We start from the raw sequence: 17,338 nt of genomic DNA, 5'->3' as shown, positions 1-17,338 counted from the left end.
GAAGGGCCAGCGTGGATGCACTAATTAGGTGTCTGGACCCTGGAGAAAACGCACATGTAAGGTGAGGTGGTGGCCTTGTGGGGAATAGTGGGTAGGTGGGAGGGGAAGAGGGGGTGGGGGGAATTTGGGATGTGCGGGGCTGCGATGGCCAGAGAAAGAGGTGACTTTCCCCAGCTCCACGGCTGTGGCTGATGGGGAGAAATGGTCCTCCTTTCCTAGCCTCAGCTCTGTGGCTGCTGTGGCGGGGGAGAGACCACACTCCTTCCCAGCCCCAGCTCAGGGGCTGCTGCGGCGGGGGAGAGAGGGCACATCCATTGCATTAGAAAGGTAAAACTACTGATATTAAAATATGAGTTGTGTGCTTTTATTTGTAGAACAAGAAAACATTCATTAGTATTAAGGTTTTTTTTATATAGCGCTTTTATCCAAAGAGCTTTACAATAGTTAGCTAACGGTACAAACAACATTTGGAAAGATCATTAAGTGGTCCACTGGGACCCTTAGAAATTTTCAAGTGGTCTGTGAAAAAAAAAGTTTGAGAAGCACTGGAAGAGAGTAGCTGGAGCACAGTGCACTCTGGGATGTTCTGTTGCACAGAGAACTGGGAGGAAGAAGAAGCAGCCAAACTGGGTTAAACAGGAACAATCAGGGTCCCATCTGCACTGAATAAAACTGTGGTGAGTGGATTACAGATATGTGCCAGCCTAGGCCGCTGGCAAGGGTGGCACACAACTGCAATGGTTACTAGCCATGTGGTATGTGGACATAAAGGAACCAGTTCATTAATGACTCAGCATTCAGTGGTCCAGCATACAAAGAGAGAGAGCCAAGACAGTGCAACATTCAGGCTTTATTCCTTCCTCTACATGTACTTTCTTCTCTCATCAAGTTTCAGAGTAGCAGCGGTGTTAGTCTGTATTCGCAAAAAGAAAAGGAGGACTTGTGGCACCTTAGAGACTAACAAATTGCATCCAATGAAGTGAGCTGTAGCTCACGAAAGCTCATGCTCAAATAAATTTGTTAGTCTCTAAGGTGCCACAAGTCCTCCTTTTCTTCTCTCATCAAGCACTTTCTGAAAGAAAAGTTCTCTAAATTCCTAGATGAGAGCACATACAATCCAACAGGATATAACTGTTCAACACATCAAGACTTTTAGAATGATACCTTACAAGGCATACTTTGTACAAAACATATAATTGTATCACCATGGTGAATATGGGGTGCTAGGATGTTGCTTTGGAGTACAGAATGTCACAAGTGCCCTCTATTGGGAAGCAATCCATTTGAACATATAGTGTGACAAGGCTTGCGTATGCAGCCAGTCCTCCTGCAATGTTTCAGAAATCCAGCAGAGTTGCCTTTTTCTTACAGATCCACTTGTATGATGAATGACAGCTATCCGCATGAATCTCCTGCTTCTTGAAAGCAGCACAGCCCCCTCCACCTTTTCTGTCTTTCATGGTAAAACTGGGGGGAAAAATCTCAAAGGTGAGCTAATAACTTCTGAAATGGGTTGAGGATGCCCCATTATGCTTTTGGATTTACAAGACCAAACCCAAAATCGGGAATTTTCAGATCTGGGTTCCATTTTCTCCAAACCGTCAAAGCTCAGGTGTGTTTGGGTACAGAGTTCTGATTTTGGATCATCTCTACCTAACTTTTAAGCTGGTTGAAGGAAGCAGTAAGTTTTTGAGATAGGTTTTGATTTAGTGCTTTGGTACAGTTAGAGCACATCTCCCCATATCTAAATGGATACCAGGAATGCAAATAGTAAGAAACAGGGGTTGCAACTGAGGCTTGATGGGTGCCTACTGACTAAAGCTGGACAGAATCCCACCCTAAACACACACACACAAAATTTTGAGTTTTCAATGAGTTTAAGAAAACCTGTATTTGTGCTGGAAATGGCCCACCTTGATTATCATACACATTGTAGGGAGAGTGGTCGCTTTGGATGAGCTATTACCAGGAGGAGAGTGAGTTTGTGTGTGTGGTTTTTGGAGGGGGGTGGGGGGGGTTAGAAAACCTGGATTTGTGCTGGAAATGGCCCAACTTGATGATCACTTTAGATAAGCTATTACCAGCAGGAGAGTGGGGTGGGAGGAGGTATTGTTTCATGGTCTCTGTGTATATAATGTCTTCTGCAGTTTCCACGGTATGCATCCGATGAAGTGAGCTGTAGCTCACGAAAGCTCATGCTCAAATAAATTGGTTAGTCTCTAAGGTGCCACAAGTACTCCTTTTCTTTTTAAGATACAACAGTGCCCCTTGAAAGTCTCCATTTGCTCTCAGCAAGGACCAGCAAGACCAGGAACATTTCCCACCATGAGTGTTAAGGCTTCTTCTGCTTTCCTGCCACACACACACTGGTGATATCTCTGCCCACAAACCAACCCTTGCTCCTACTAGAGCGCCAGAAGTTTGTCTGCGCTGCTGTAACCCAGTTTCCTATAATCTTGTCATGCCTTCTCACCACTTTGTTATGTTAGCTGCAGCTCAATACATACACAGTTATACCACATCTTTCAAATAAAGCATGAACAGATTTTACAGAAAAGAGGAAAAGTGAGAGAGAGATTTAATGTTTTACTGAGAAACGTTTTACAGAGAAGAAGAGAATAGAGACAGTGGGAGAGTGGGATTGTAGCTGGGTATGTGAACTGTGAAGTTGAGTACCGGAAAGAAGCAGAAAACGGCAGGGGTAATGGTAAAAGAGGGCTCCGGAGAAAGCTTCAAAATGTGACTCCAGAGCACCCTGCAGGCTCAAAAAGCAGAAGGCAAATAAAAATCACACCACATCTATTATTTGTACATAATCTCATGATTTTAAAGCCAATCTCATGATATTTGGTGAGTCTAACTCATGATTTTTGAACATTTGGGGTTGGCGATACTGTGAGTGAGTGAGTGTTGCAGTCATGAGAAAAGAGTTAGAAGGCTGCTGGTCAGTGGCAGATGGTAAATGGGGTAAGTGTAAGTGTGGGGAGGCATTAGTGGGGGGATGGGAAAGTGAGTGTGAGACTGAGGGGAAATCTGAGGGAGGCAGCAATGTGAAGTGGGAAAAATCAGTAGGGTTTAGTTTGAATCAGAGGCTAACACTGACCGAAAAGGATGTATCAAAAGGCTAAGGGAGGGCATGTAGTGCTCTTTCTACCTGAGATACACAACGTGACCAGGGAAAAGTGAGTAGCAGCTCTGTGGGATTTTGGTACTTTTCAAGCAAACGTATATGAAGCTCAGCCTGCCTCAGCACTCAAGAGCCTTCTTAGGCTGAGGTATCAGGGTAAAGGGAATGACACAATGGGAGCAGCAAATTTTGCACGAGGGCTTGGCAAACCAATTGCTTTAGAACTAATTTAACTTCAAGAAGAAAAACAACACTGACCTGTATCCTTGTAATTTGGGGTCATCAAGCCACGTCCATCCTCCTTCTTTGAAATTTAATCCAATCCAGCGAAAACTAGCATCTTCATACTGGGTACTGAAAAATCCCTGTGGGTGAGATGATAACCTGAATATGTAAGTCTCTTGCTGAAATCCAGGAGTGTGGTGTCTGTTTTGCTCCTCTTTGAAGAATAGGGCAATACTTCAGTACTCACCATTTCTGCCTCACTTTCAAAAATCAGGAGGCTGGATTTCCTGGCTGCACAATAATCTTTGCTGGCCTGCCAGATTTTCTTCTCCTCTGAGAAGTAGTAACACCTTCCGCTGTGCAGCAGCCACTCAGGGGGGCAGAGCTCACACTCTGCTCCTGCAAGGGCATTCGTATATTTTTGGTCCTTTTACGATTCTTTACATCAGTACATTTTTTAAAGTTTATACCTGTGAAAATTCTCAATATTATAGGCTTTTCACACAAACAATACAAAGCTTTGCTGTTCTGTGGTTAAGAAAGGAAACTGAGTATCAGGATAACTAGATGCTGATCTGAACTCTGCTCGTAACTTGCTATAACCTTGGGGAAGTCACCTAGGCCCTCATTTTCAACACTTCGGGTGCCCAGCCTGAGGCTTTTAGGGGCTGCTTTTCAGAGGTGCTGAGTATCCACAGCACACATTCACTTCAGATGGAGTTGTGGCTACTTAGAACCTCTGAAATTCAGGTCGACAATGTCTCAAGTTGGGCTCCCAAAATTAGTGGAGAGTCTTGAAATTTGAGCCTATCGATCTATGACTTCGTTTACCCATCTGTAAAATTATTATAACAATACTTATGCTGTCTTGTAGAGGTGTTGTGAGGCTTAGGTAATATTTGTTAAACCCTTTGAGATCCTTGAATGAAACTTGCCTTATACCTTGGTATTAAAGGACAGCTTTCCGGTTTTGTAGTACCCAGAAAAAATGCACCTAAGTTTTTGCACCCACAGCTACGGTGGCAAATCCAACAATTTAGAGGCATAAATAACTGAGCTGCAACTACATTTTTGTTTGGATTTTTGTGCTCAGCTAACTATGGGCACAAAAAAATGCAGGCACAATTTTTGTGGGCCTGATTTTACCTGCAAAAAAACCTCTTAGTATTGTATTGCCTTTCACTGGTCTGTCTCAATAAAGCTACATACTTGAAAGACCAGAGGCGTTCAGCCCCTGGAACACCAAGGCCCACAGTAGGCTGGCAGCTTTTCCAGGTGTTTGAGAACTGCATCAAATGTAGGTACCATTTACCCTTTTAAAATAAAAATAAATGCACACCACTGTAATATATGCACTTAAAGGACTTTTCCTTGCCAGATTCATAGAAATTACTGCTCGTTTGGGTTCACCACCAGTAGAAACCTGCATTTGATCAGTTTTGTGCTCTCCCTTAATTTACAATGTGGATGTGGCCGTAGGCTGAATATTAGGATTACACTGCTCCCGGGGCAGTGTAAGCATACCTTCCGCATAGTGAGCAGCCTTCTACTACGTTGCCTGCCCCTGCTCCCACTGAAATCAAAGGGAGTCTTGCTATTAACTTCAACTGGAGCATGATGGAACCCAGAGATATGACAAACAAACATCTTCTTGCAGAAATATTTTATCTCCTCACCCTGTTTATTTCCACACAGATTCTCTTTCAGTCTGCTCAGTACCAAGGAGTGAGCTCCATGGGTATCTTCCACTGAAGTGTGGTTTGTGTTATGCCTTAGTGACGCCTCTGTCTTCACAGCCTTTTCACAACACTCCCTCAAGGCTTACACACAAAAAAGGACATAAATTGATGGTTAATAGGGACTTTGGTTACATAAAATGAGGGGGAAGATGGTTTTGCAGCTAAGGTACTGGGCTAGGACGTAAGAGATCTAGGTTCCCAGCTCTCCCTCAGCCTTCCATTGTGACTTTAGATGAGGTGTTTATATTCTCTGTCTGTAAAATAGGGGTAATGATACTTCCCTTACCTGACAGGTGGTGGTGAGGATTCATTCATTATTGTTAGTGAGGCACTTGTATACTACTGTAATGGGAGCATGCATTGCCTGTGATAGCAAGGGGACTGGACTCGATGACCCAGGAGGTCCCATCCAGTCCTATGTTCTTATAAGTAGACAGATAAAATGTTGGTAGATGAGGCCTGGAGGGGACAGGCTAGCTCCGCACCATTTTATTATGCAGAGTATGGTCACTGGGAAAAAACTAGATATTGACAATATGATTCTTCTCACTATACCTGTGAAACTCTACTGACTTCACTGGACTTATTCCTGATTTACAGCAAGGTATGGGAGAGGAGAATCAGGTCCATATAACGAATACACCTTTTGGAGTTGACCTTCACCCTTCTCAACCTCAGATCAAAGTGATATCAGATTAATCACTCATCTGAAATTGCCCATCACAAACCCAAAATGCCAATGGCAATACAGTACAGAACTCACACTTATTGACTGTGCCATTTGGGCAGTGTCACTCACCTTGCAGAGCTAAGACGATTGCAACTCCTTGCAGCAGTGCCTTAGTCCCTAGAATTAGAGCAACAATGCAACAGCCTGGCTGCTGAGAGCAGGGACCTGGCAATAAGAAATGAAAGAGTTTGGTTTCAGCAGAGAGAAGCGGCTGTACGTTAGCTCTGTTCCAATAAGTGTCAGTAGCTGGGTAGTTTAGATCTGAATAGAGGTGAGAGGTGCCCATTGGTAAAAAGGAGTCTACAAGCCAGGCTAAAAGGTCCCTTTTGAACCCTGATACAGAACAGAGGTGCTGCTGTTCAGAGAAGACAGAGTAAATTTTTTGTTAAGCAACAAGCAGATTGTGGGTTGGGGTGGCGTCCTTCAAAGAAGATGTTAAATTATGTGCCTTTCTGCTCAGGTCCACTGGAAGTATGGTACTGTCTTGGAAGAAACTATGTTGTTTTGCAGCGTGAGAAGACTAGCACTTTTCTTCCCTACACTGATGAACTGGCAAGGTGGAAGTTCAAGATCACATACCACTTTGAGAAAAAAGTTAGGGGATAACTGACTGGAGCAGAAGGATGATCTTGTAGCTAAGATGTTGGACAGGGGTTTGGGAGATGGGAATTCTATTCATGTTGCTGCCACAGGCTTCATATATGACCTTGGGCAAATCATTTAATATTTTCTGCTTTCCGGGAGTGTTGTGAGGATTAATTCACTATGCCAGATCTTCAGCTGGTGTAAGTTAGTGGAGCTGACATTGAAGCTACTTTGATTGATATCAGCTGAGACTCAGGCTCTTATTAGGCTGTATGGCCCAGATCTCCAAGTGTATTTAAGTGCCTATCTCCCATTGCTTTTAGTTGGAGTTAGGCACCTAAATACCTTTGAGGATCTAGACCTATGTCTTCTCTCTCAACTTTATACAGATCCAAGGTTAGAAGCAAACACCAAGAATAGTTTAGATAATACTGGTGCTGCACAGAAATATTTTCTTTACACTTGAAATTGAACTTGTCCCCTAGGAGTCTATTAAAAAAAAACAAAGCTATTTCCACTAGGATCTATATTTCCCTTTGAATTTCATATTCAGCAGCTTGAGATTTGACACCCAACAGTAATCTCACTTGCAGCAGTGTATCTAAACTGGCTTCAGTGAAATTACTCCTGGATTATGCTGGTGAGATCAGAATCAGACAGCGGAGTGCCTCACCTGTGGCTTCTAATGCATCGGCATCTAGCAACACTAAACCAAACTTTTATTAAGATAGAGCCAAATCTTGCTCTCACTTGTATCTCCTACCCAGAGTGGAAAGTCTGATTCTGTGCAGAGAAAGATAAGAGAGGAGAGAGACAGCACAGGAAATAAACTCCATATCTGTATTTTATATCAAACATACACGTGCCTTAATCCTACCTGTGTAGGAGCTTTGTTTCCTTTCTTTGAATTGTGGGATTGTGTAACCACAACCAGCCTTATCCTCCATCTCTAGGTCTCTAGAGTATGAGCTTTACTGCCAGGCAACTACAGACGGCAAGTACATACAGGAAGGGAGCAGGGGCAGGTCTCTTGAGAACTTCTAGGGGAAACTACACAGCAGATTGGCTATGATCATTTCCTTGTGACTACTGCCTCGCTTCAGGATCATAGGTGCCTCCTACCAGCCACAGTCATGGCTGGTTTAATTCACTATTCACCTCCTCAGGCTGAGTTCATACTAGCAAGAATGTGAATAGTCTCATTGAATCTCCATAGGATTATGTATCTGCTTAAAATGAAGGATGTGCTGAAGAGTTTTGCTGAAAAGGGATGTGATAATTCACATGTGCTTGAGTTCTTTGCTAAATTGGGGCCAAAAAGATGATTTCATAAATATGTTGCCTTGTTCCTACTGTGCATATCTCTGACCTTCCCCTAGAGTCACAGCAGGAAGTGCGTCAGGCACAACAAGAGCCTGAGTTAAACTGTGGGGAAGGCAGCCAGTCAGAATGGATGTTCTCCCCGGGCAGGGATGAAATTTGCATGAGGGTTGAAATTTCCTGAGTCATCCCCAGTCTGACTCCAAGAGAGGCCAAAACTGTGCCACAGGATATGAAATCCCAAACTGCAGTTATGGCCACTGTGGGGTGGGGGAAGGATTGGGCCCTGTGCACTGGGAACATACACTCTCAGGGTTATACCTGCATCTTTGTGGTATGGACACCTATGATACTGATTCCATGTCCTGGGACAGGCCCTCCTGGACTGCTCTATGCATATGGCAGCAGCAGAGGTGGGAGACTGATCCCAGCAATGTCCTTGTTCATATGCCACATGTTCCCTGTCACATCCTGCATATGGATATGGCTGTTGTCCAACAGTATGTCAAGTGTGTGTGTGTGTGTGTGTGTGTGTATACTTGTACATGGCTCCAGGAAAGTCCAAACAGGGATATTCTTGCTGGATTTATCCCAGTGGCCCCATATCCTGTGACTCCTGCTGGGTGTTCAGTTGGACTCTGCTCCATTTCTGGGTCTCAGACTTTAAAGCTAGATGGGACCATCATAACCATCTAGTCTGACCTCCTGCACATCACAGGCCACCACACACCCACTCCTGCAATAGGCCCATAACCTCTGGCTGAGTTACTGACGTCATCAAATCATGATGTAAAGACCTCAAGTTACAGAAAATCTACCATTTACTCTAGTTCAAACCAGCACATGACCCATGCCACATGGTGCAGAGGAAGGTGAAACCCATTCTCCAGGTCTCTGCCAATCTGATCAGGTGGAAAATTCCTTCCTGACCCCAAATATGGTGATCAGTTAGACCCTAAGCATGTGGGTGAGACCCACCAGCCAGACACCTGGGAAAGAATTCTCTGTAGCAACTCAGAGCCTTGTGTGTTTTGTGAGAGTCTTGTGAGTCTTTTCTTCCTGTTTCTGTTCCCTTTCCCCTCCTGCCTGGGGTTGGGTTGGCTCAGGAGTGAGCTCTGAAGATGTTGCTGGTGCTGTGTTCAACAGCAATGACCAGGTTCTGAGTGACTGCTCTTTGTCTCTGGCTGGTTCATGTACCACGGCTGGTGAAATTAATAATTGCACAGCAGCCGGGTAGGGTGGTGTGGGGGAGTCGGGGCGGTCACTTGGTCAGGTAGTTACAGGTACAGTTTGAAGCGCAGTAGAACAATTGAAACCAGGAGGACCCCTTAGAAATGCCAGCGTGGCATCCTCCTTGCCCTTCCCCACAGGCACTATGTTGGGCCAAATCTGATGACTTGCACTCCAATCACACTTTGTAGTCATGATGCTCAGCTTGTACTTTCCCCTTATGCCTGTTTCTTCAGGGCCCAAGACTTGAATTAAAATCTCAGGTCTTTGGAAAATGTAGCTCTGAATCTGTAGGGATCATGAGGCAGCCGCCTCCCCATGAAACAGGTCTCCAGAACACATAACACCCACTCTCTTTAGGGACCAAGGGTTCCGATTTATATGTAACAGGGTCTGAACGAGCTCTCCCCTGACAGCTAATGATGACCTGGGGAGGGGAAAAGACTTCAGGAGCAGACTGTATTTACACTCCATGCATCTGAAGAAGTGAGGTTTTTACCCACGAAAGCTTATGCTCAAATAAATCTGTTAGTCTTTAAGGTGCCACCAGACTCCTTGTTGTTTTTGTGGTTACAGACTAACACGGCTACACCCTGATACTTGTATTTATATGAACACACCTACTCTGCCTAGCTATCCAGCAGACAGAGCTGTGTTGCTAAAGTGATCCATTTTGGCTGGTGTTGGGTTACAAATCAGGCAAAGATGCCCCTCAACAAGGCAGACAAGATCGTCCAGCAGCTGGTGAAGAAGTGGCTATTCCTTCCCCAGAGAGCCAGCAACGAGCTGGTCTATATCGCCCACAGGCATGGTGGTGCCAATGTCCCCCTCATGGGTGACCTATGTGACATCGCCGTGATCACCCACGCCTTCCGCCTGCTGACGTGTTCTGACACCATGGTAAGGAACATCGCAGCAAACGCCCTCCATGACGCAACAAAGAAGCAGGTTGGCAGAGCCCCCTCCAGCCAAGACACTGCCAGCTTCCTGAGCGGTTTCCTGGATGGCGAATTCGGACGGGACGGGCGCGACATCGCTTCACTGTGATCCCGCGCTCGCAAAGCCACGCGTCGCCTGGGGAAGCGCATCGGCTGCCGCTGGGAGTGGTGCGAGGAGCGCCAGGAGCTGGGAGTCCTGATGCCGCAGATCAGGTCTGAGGGCAACACCATCGACACCCCAAGTGCCAGGGGCATGCTGGAGAGGACCCTGAAGGCAGCCACCCACTCGCTGTACATGGAAACCCTGAAGCGTAAACCGGACCAGGGTAAAGCCTTCGAACTGACCAGCAAGTGGGACGCCAGCAACCACTTCCTCGCCGGGGGCGGCTTCACCCGTTTCGCCGACTGGCGGTTCATCCACCGTGCCCGGCTCAACTGCATCCTGCTCAACGGAGCCGTCCACCACGGGAACCGAGACAAGCGTTGCAGGAAGTGTGGCTACTCCAACGAGACCCTGCCCCACGTCCTGTGCAGCTGCAAGCCCCACTCCAGAGCCTGGCAGCTGCGCCACAACGCCATCCAGAACCACCTAGTGAAAGCCATCGCACCGCGCCTGGGGGAGATCGCCGTGAATGGCGCCATCCCCGGTACTGACAGCCAGTTGTGACCCGACGTGGTTGTCACCGACGAGGCCCAGAAAAAGATCATCCTCGTCGACATCACGGTCTCCTTCGAGAACAGGACCCCGGCCTTCCGAGAAGCCTGGGCTCGTAAGCTGGAAAAATACGCCCCTCTGGCCGAAACCCTGAGAGCGAAGGGCTACGAGGTGCAGATGGATGCCCTGATCGTTGGAGCCTCGGGCGCTTGGGACCCCTGCAACGAGTGTGTGCTGCGGACCTGTGGGATCGGTCGACGCTACGCACGGCTCATGCGGCGCCTCATGGTCTCGGACACCATCCGATGGTCCAGGGACATCTACATCGAACACATCACCGGCCACCGACAGTACCAGACGGTGTGAGCTGGTACGACATCGTGCATCCACTATGGGAAAGGGACTGAGAGGCTTTTTCCACTGGACCATATGAACTGGAACCATAAACTCACTGAACATTAAATCCCACCAAATGAGGGTAGATCCATCTCTATCATCGTATCCGCTTATACTCCACACCTGAACAAAGCCATTATATGAACAACATACCCCCATATCTCAATGTCTGTATTTTGACCGGTTAAACTTTTACCCCCAATCGGGGAGATTGCAGATCATGTATTCCTTATGCCACCAGCTCCTAAACTGAATTTCGCACCCCTTGATAATCTGTACCTTATTCCCTGATAACCAGAAACTTCTATGCTTGAACTCTGTACCGTTTTCTTTTTCTCTCAACATAATCTTAATAAAATTTTTAAATTTGAATGCAGGGGAAATGATTATATTGTTGTCCTTATTGTCTGAGCAAAGGGCAGCAGAACTGTGCTTAGCCTGCGCTGACTGAGGAGGTTACCCTCAATTGAACTGCACTTGCTAAGCAGGGGGTAAGGGGCTAAATCCTAGTGAAAAGGAGAGAGAGGGTGTGGGTAGGTATTCCTATCTGGTGGTGTGGACTCTACCTTAGAGTCTTGGATGCTATTCAACAACCCCTCCCCTGCCCCCATTTAAAGACAGAGCTGAAACAAGACTCCTGAAGGGCTGGAGAGACCAGACGCTTCTGAGCAGTAACACACCAATATAGAACACTGACTTCTGACTCTATGGGCCTGATTCCCCATGGCCTGGCACCATACATAGTCATTTCCCCCAAAACAAAGTGAGTGCAAAGTGAATGGAAAATACTGAAATAGTTTATGAGATGAGAGAACTCATTGGATTCTGACATCAGTTGGGAGGGGAACTTGGGCAGGCATGGAAGGACAGTTGAAAATAGATGGGATTTTTATTCAGATTGTTAAAGTCTCTGGGCCTGATTCCCCACTGCAATCACTCCAGTTTTATACCAGTTTCACTCCCCTGACATCGCCCAATGTCACAGCCTGGTCTTTGTACAATTGAAATTGGTTTCTATTAAAAAGCAATACCAGGCACATTTCACAGGCAGTGACAGGAAAGAGTGTGATCAGATACAGAAGTTTTCTCCACTTCCTGCAGTGACATTCACATAGTGGCCAAAGCATTAAAGTTTGCTAAAACCACAGTGCTGTTTGCTGACTGCTCATGCCAAATTATGTCAGCAAAGAGCTACCCAGCAAAGACATTTTTCTCATAATCTCTCATGAATGTGGGCAAGAAGGCTGAAGTGTAAATGTTATAAATGGAAGAAAGACTCTTGCAGGGAGACTGGAGGGAGGGACTAACTGAGAAGAGGATGGTGAGTAAGGGTGAATGTTACTGGGTGCAGAAACTGAAGGGGGGCAGTAATGCAGGCAGGAAAGAAAAAGGCAAGGAAAGCCTGATCCAAAGCCCATTGAAGCCAACAGAACTCTTCCACTGACTTCAGTGCACTTTGAAAGAACACTAACAAGAAGGATTGGTATGTTCACATCGTGAGGGTGTTTATACTGAAGCTGACCACCTGTGATGATCTAGTTGATTGTCCTTGTAGATGAAACAGCCAAGAGTTTCTCTGCCACTGAGGCAAAAATTACCAATGAAACCTTGCAAAAGTGCCATTCCGGTATGCTATATGTTCGGGGCAAATGTAAAATTTGTGCCAGGATCATTCAAACACTGTCTGAAACAGATAAAGCCATCTTCCTTGTCAAGCAGTTGAAAAGTCTGAATGTTGATATCTGCATTTTATCTGAAGTGTGATGGCCAGGGAAAAGAATGTTGAGCACTATACATTTTTGTTGTCAGGCTGCCCCGATAGGTTTCTCCAGCAAGGGGTGGCTATTGTACTTTCCCACAATGACCGATGGGCACTGCAGGTTGGTAGGTGATTAGTGAGTGACTTAGCAGCATCTGACTCCTTACCAGCTCTGGACATTTTACCACCATCACAGTATATGGTACAAGGCCAATGATGTGGCTGGAGATAATTTTTACCAGCAACTGCAGTTATTCCTCAGTGAAACTCCAAGAAGATGTGTCATCATGAGAGATGTTATCATGATCCTGAGTAACTTTAATGTTCAGGAAGGAAAAGATAATGACACCTGGGTGAGTACTCTCAGGAAGTTTGGTATTGGGCAGAAGAACAGGGACAGACAGTGATTGCTGGAATTTGCAGCTGCCAATGACAGGGTGACCATTGACTTGCTCTTCTGTCATCCAAGGTTTCACAAACTGACCTGGTACAGCCCAGATGGTTTCACTGTGACTGTTACTGATCATGTCCTCATTCACAATCATTGGTGGTCAATGGTCACTGATGTACGCCTTCACAGAGGTGCTCCACTTGACACTGACCATCAACTTCTACTGACAAAACTGCTTCTTCACCTTTGAATGCAGACAGTGAATGGGCCAAAATTAGTGCAATTCAACCAAAAGCTCGTGTCATAAATATAAAGGAAAGGGTAAACCCCTTTAAAATCCCTCCTGGCCAGAGGAAAAATCCTCTCACCTGTAAAGGGTTAAGAAGCTAAAGGTAACCTCGCTGGCACCTGACCAAAATGACCAATGAGGAGACAAGATACTTTCAAAAGCTGGGAGGAGGGAGAGAAACAAAGGGTTTGTGTCTGTCTGTATGCTGTTTTTGCTGGGGATAGAACAGGAATGGAGTCTTAGAACTTTAGTAAGTAATCTAGCTAGGTATGTGTTAGATTATGGTTTCTTTAAATGGCTGAGAAAAGAACTATGCTGAATAGAATGACTATTCCTGTCTGTGTGTCTTTTTTGTAACTTAAGGTTTTGTCTAGAGGGATTCTCTATGTTTTGAATCTAATTACCCTGTAAGGTATCTACCATCCTGATTTTACAGAGGTGATTCCTTTACTTCTATTAAAAGTCTTCTTGCAAGAAAACTGAATGCTTTAAATTGTTCTCAGATCCAAGGGTTTGGGTCTGTGGTCACCTATGCAAATTGGTGAGGATTTTTACCAAACCTTCTCCAGGAAGTGGGGTGCAAGGGTTGGGAGGATTTTGGGGGGAAAGATGTGTCCAAACTACATTTTCCCAGTAAACCCAGTTAAAGTTTGGTGGTGGCAGTGGAAATTCCAAGGGCAAAGGGTAAATTAATTTGTACCTTGGGGAAGTTTTAACTTAAGCTGGTAAAAGTAAGCTTAGGAGGTTTTCATGCAGGTCCCCACATCTGTACCCTAGAGTTCAGAGTGGGGAAGGCAGCTCGTATTACATCCAAGCTCGTATTACATCCAAGCTATCAGATAGCTTTCTGTTCTGACCTGTGTAAGGGCACTGAAACATTACAGATTGAAGTCTCACTTCCTCTGCCCGCAGTGCTGACTGCTGCCAGCTTGGTGCTGTGGCCTCAGCCCTTCAAATATCAACCATGGATCAGTGAAGAGATGTTTACAGCAGTTGGAACTAAGAAAAAAAATGAGGTGGCAATTCTGCGAGACGTTTGTCGAAAGCAAAGGGCTGAATGAATTTGACTAAGTTGCTGAAGACAGGTTAGAGTATTATTGTACCATGACTGCATAGGCTTTTCCAGACAATCTGACACACCAGTATCATTCCTGATGATTGGAAGAAGGGAATTATTCTGACTCTGTTCAAAAAAGGCTACAAGGCTGAATGTAGCAACTATAGAGGTATTATGCTGTTGTCAGTCCCAGGGAAGTCTTTGCTTCTGTGTAAAGATGCTCTAAGCCAACAGGAGAGAGCTCTCTCATCGATTTAATAACTCTGCCTCCCTGAGAGGCAATAGCTATGTCAGCAAGAGAGTTACCCCCATAGTGCGGTCTACATGGGGGGTTAAGGTCAGTATAACTATATTTTTCACACCCCCCCGAGCTACGTAGTTATACCACAGTAAGTGTGCAGTGTCCACTTGGCCTACAGCAGTGCAGATATGCTGCTGAACTGCTGCAGCATTTCAAGTGTAGACAAGTCCTTAGAAACACACAGTCGACAGTAGCCATTTGCTTCATGCTAAGGTAAGCACAGTTCAAGTTTTGGCCATCATTTTTCAATGGAATTCTGGAGAGGGTGAAAACATGGGAATAAAGTTGACTCCATTGTGAAGTTGGCATTTAAATTAAGTAACAGGGCCACCGATAGTGTCTGTCCCCCTTTTATATATACATGCATTCACACACACAGCCTACCGCACCCCAAATCAAAACTAACCAGCAAGTACCACTTCCTCAACTCTGCTTTGGGAGATTTGATTTTTTCTCTAGGTTTGATCAGCCAGATGTGTCAACATCCCCCACACCTGCCAGCCACAGCTGAAATAGCTTATATACCACTCCCATCCCTTTGCTCTGTTGGTTAGTCCAAGCCAGTAATACCCATTTGTAAGAGCTGATCATCATCATCTTCAAGACTAAGCTTGATAAGTTTATGGAGGTGATGGTATGATTGGATAGCCTAATTTTGAGAATTAAATGATCTTTGACTATTAGCAGTAAATATGCCCAATGGCCTGTGATGGGATGTTAGATGGGGTGGGATCTGCGTTACTACAGAGAATTCTTTTCTGGTTGTCTGGCTGGTGAGTCTTGCCCATATGCTCAGGTTTAGCTGATGGCCATATCTGGGGTCGGGAAGGAATTTTCCTCTAGGGCAGATTGGCAGAGGCCCTGGAGGTTTTTTGCCTTCCTCTGTAGCATGGGGCACGGGTCACTTGCTGGAGGATCCTCTGCACCTTGCAGTCTTTAAACCATGATTTGAGGACTTCAATAGCTTAGACATAGGTTAGGGGTTTATTACAGGAGTGGGTGGGTGAGATTCTGTGGCCTGTGTTGTGCAGGTCAGACATGATCATGATGGTCCCTTCTGACCTTAAAGTCTATGATTCTATGATTCTATGTTCCTATTACGTTTTTGGCGTTTAGGGCAGTGACGAAGCTCCTCCACTCCTGTCTGTTGCTGGCAGGTCTTTCAATGGTTCCCCAGCTGTATCCCAGGTTTCTCAGCTTGGCTTCCACAGCTCTTCACCCTGTTGTTTTTGGGTGGCCTCATTTTCACTTGTCTTCAGTTGTCCATTTTATTGCTACTCTGGTGATGGAATCAGTTTCTATCCGAAGCACATGACCGATCCATTTCCAACGCCTCCTGGCAATGATGGTGCTCAGATCCTCTTGGCTGCACTGTGTCAGTAGATCTTGGTTTGAAATTGTTCTGGGCCAAAAGATAAGGAGGAATTTTCTGAGGCAGGTTGTATGGAATGAAGACAGTTTGGACATGTCATACTTTCTCATTCCCCAGCATTCTGCACTATAAAGTAGTGTTGAAAGTACGCAGCTCTGATAAATCTTGAGTTTGGGTTTGGTGTTGTATTTTGATGATTTCCAGCCTGTATTTAAGCTCCTGAAGGTGTTCCTGGCTTTATTGATTTTGTTCTGGATGTCCTGGCTTGTTCCACCATCCTGGTTATGGTGCTGCCCAAGTATGTGAATGTTTCTACATTAGTGAGAACATAATCCTCTATCTGTACTGGTGATGGTGAGGCAATATTAAAAGTCATGATATCTGCCTTATTGCTGTTGATTTTCAGTTCAATTTGCTGGCTGAATGTATTGAGTTGAGTTGTTTTTTCTTGTATATGGTGTTGGGTATGTGATAGGAGAGCGATCATCTGCAAAGTCCAGGTTTTCAAGAGATGAGAAGAGTGTCCATTTAATGCCTCTTGGCATGTCTTCTGCAATACGCCGCATTACCTAGTCGATGGCAATGATGAAGAGGATTGTAGACATGACACACCCCTGTCGTACTCCTGTTTTGACTTCAAAACTGAGCACACTGTGATCAACACTGCATGTAAAGTTGAAATAAAGCTTTTAATGGTGTTGGTTATATGGAAAGGGATTCCATATGCCTGCAGAATGCGCCATAGGCTGGTCCTGTGAATGCTATCAAAAGCCTTCTCCAGCATCCACAGGAAGACTAAGCTCTTTCACAGTCCATTGTCTCTGCTAATGGCCCATTAGCCCTGTCTGGCTTTTCCATTGTTGTACCTGAAGCGCTGGTGGGGGGTGACACCCAAAGTAACACATTTGAAATACAGATACATAATTAATATTCCTAACTTCAGATACAGAAATGATACAGGCATACAAATTGGATAATCACATTCAGTAAATCATAACCTTTCCAATAATACCTTACAAGATCCATATTGCATAAAGTACATCTCAGTTATGTCCTATTCATATCATAAGCATATTTTCATAAAGAATATGGAGTGAAATGTCACACTAGCGTTCTGCGTGTACTTTGCACTGGTGTAAGTGACCCACACAAGGTGCAGGGCAACATTATAGTCGGTCCCATGTTTCTAGTCTTCCTGGTTTTGAAGACTTGAGAAAGTGAACC

General features: G+C 45.2%; 1 protein-coding gene across 1 annotated transcript; it reads right to left on the bottom strand.

Annotated features, from left to right (window-relative positions):
- Nucleotides 1-1,337: 1,337 nt before the first annotated feature.
- Nucleotides 1,338-7,353, bottom strand: LOC311515097 (killer cell lectin-like receptor subfamily F member 1; the record flags this gene model as incomplete). Its single annotated transcript, XM_084617966.1, has 6 exons — nt 1,338-1,467; nt 3,386-3,492; nt 3,600-3,751; nt 5,029-5,172; nt 5,891-5,986; nt 7,284-7,353. The coding sequence occupies 6 exons, from the start codon at nt 7,351-7,353 to the stop codon at nt 1,338-1,340; spliced, it is 699 nt and encodes a 232-aa protein (XP_084474092.1).
- Nucleotides 7,354-17,338: the final 9,985 nt, after the last annotated feature.

Source organism: Lepidochelys olivacea, assembly GCF_965140295.1.
Source record: "Lepidochelys olivacea isolate rLepOli2 genome assembly, chromosome: 1".
NCBI classification, from domain to species: Eukaryota; Metazoa; Chordata; order Testudines; family Cheloniidae; genus Lepidochelys; species Lepidochelys olivacea.
Note: the sequence above shows the minus strand (reverse complement) of the source record. Positions and strands in the feature narration are given on the sequence as shown.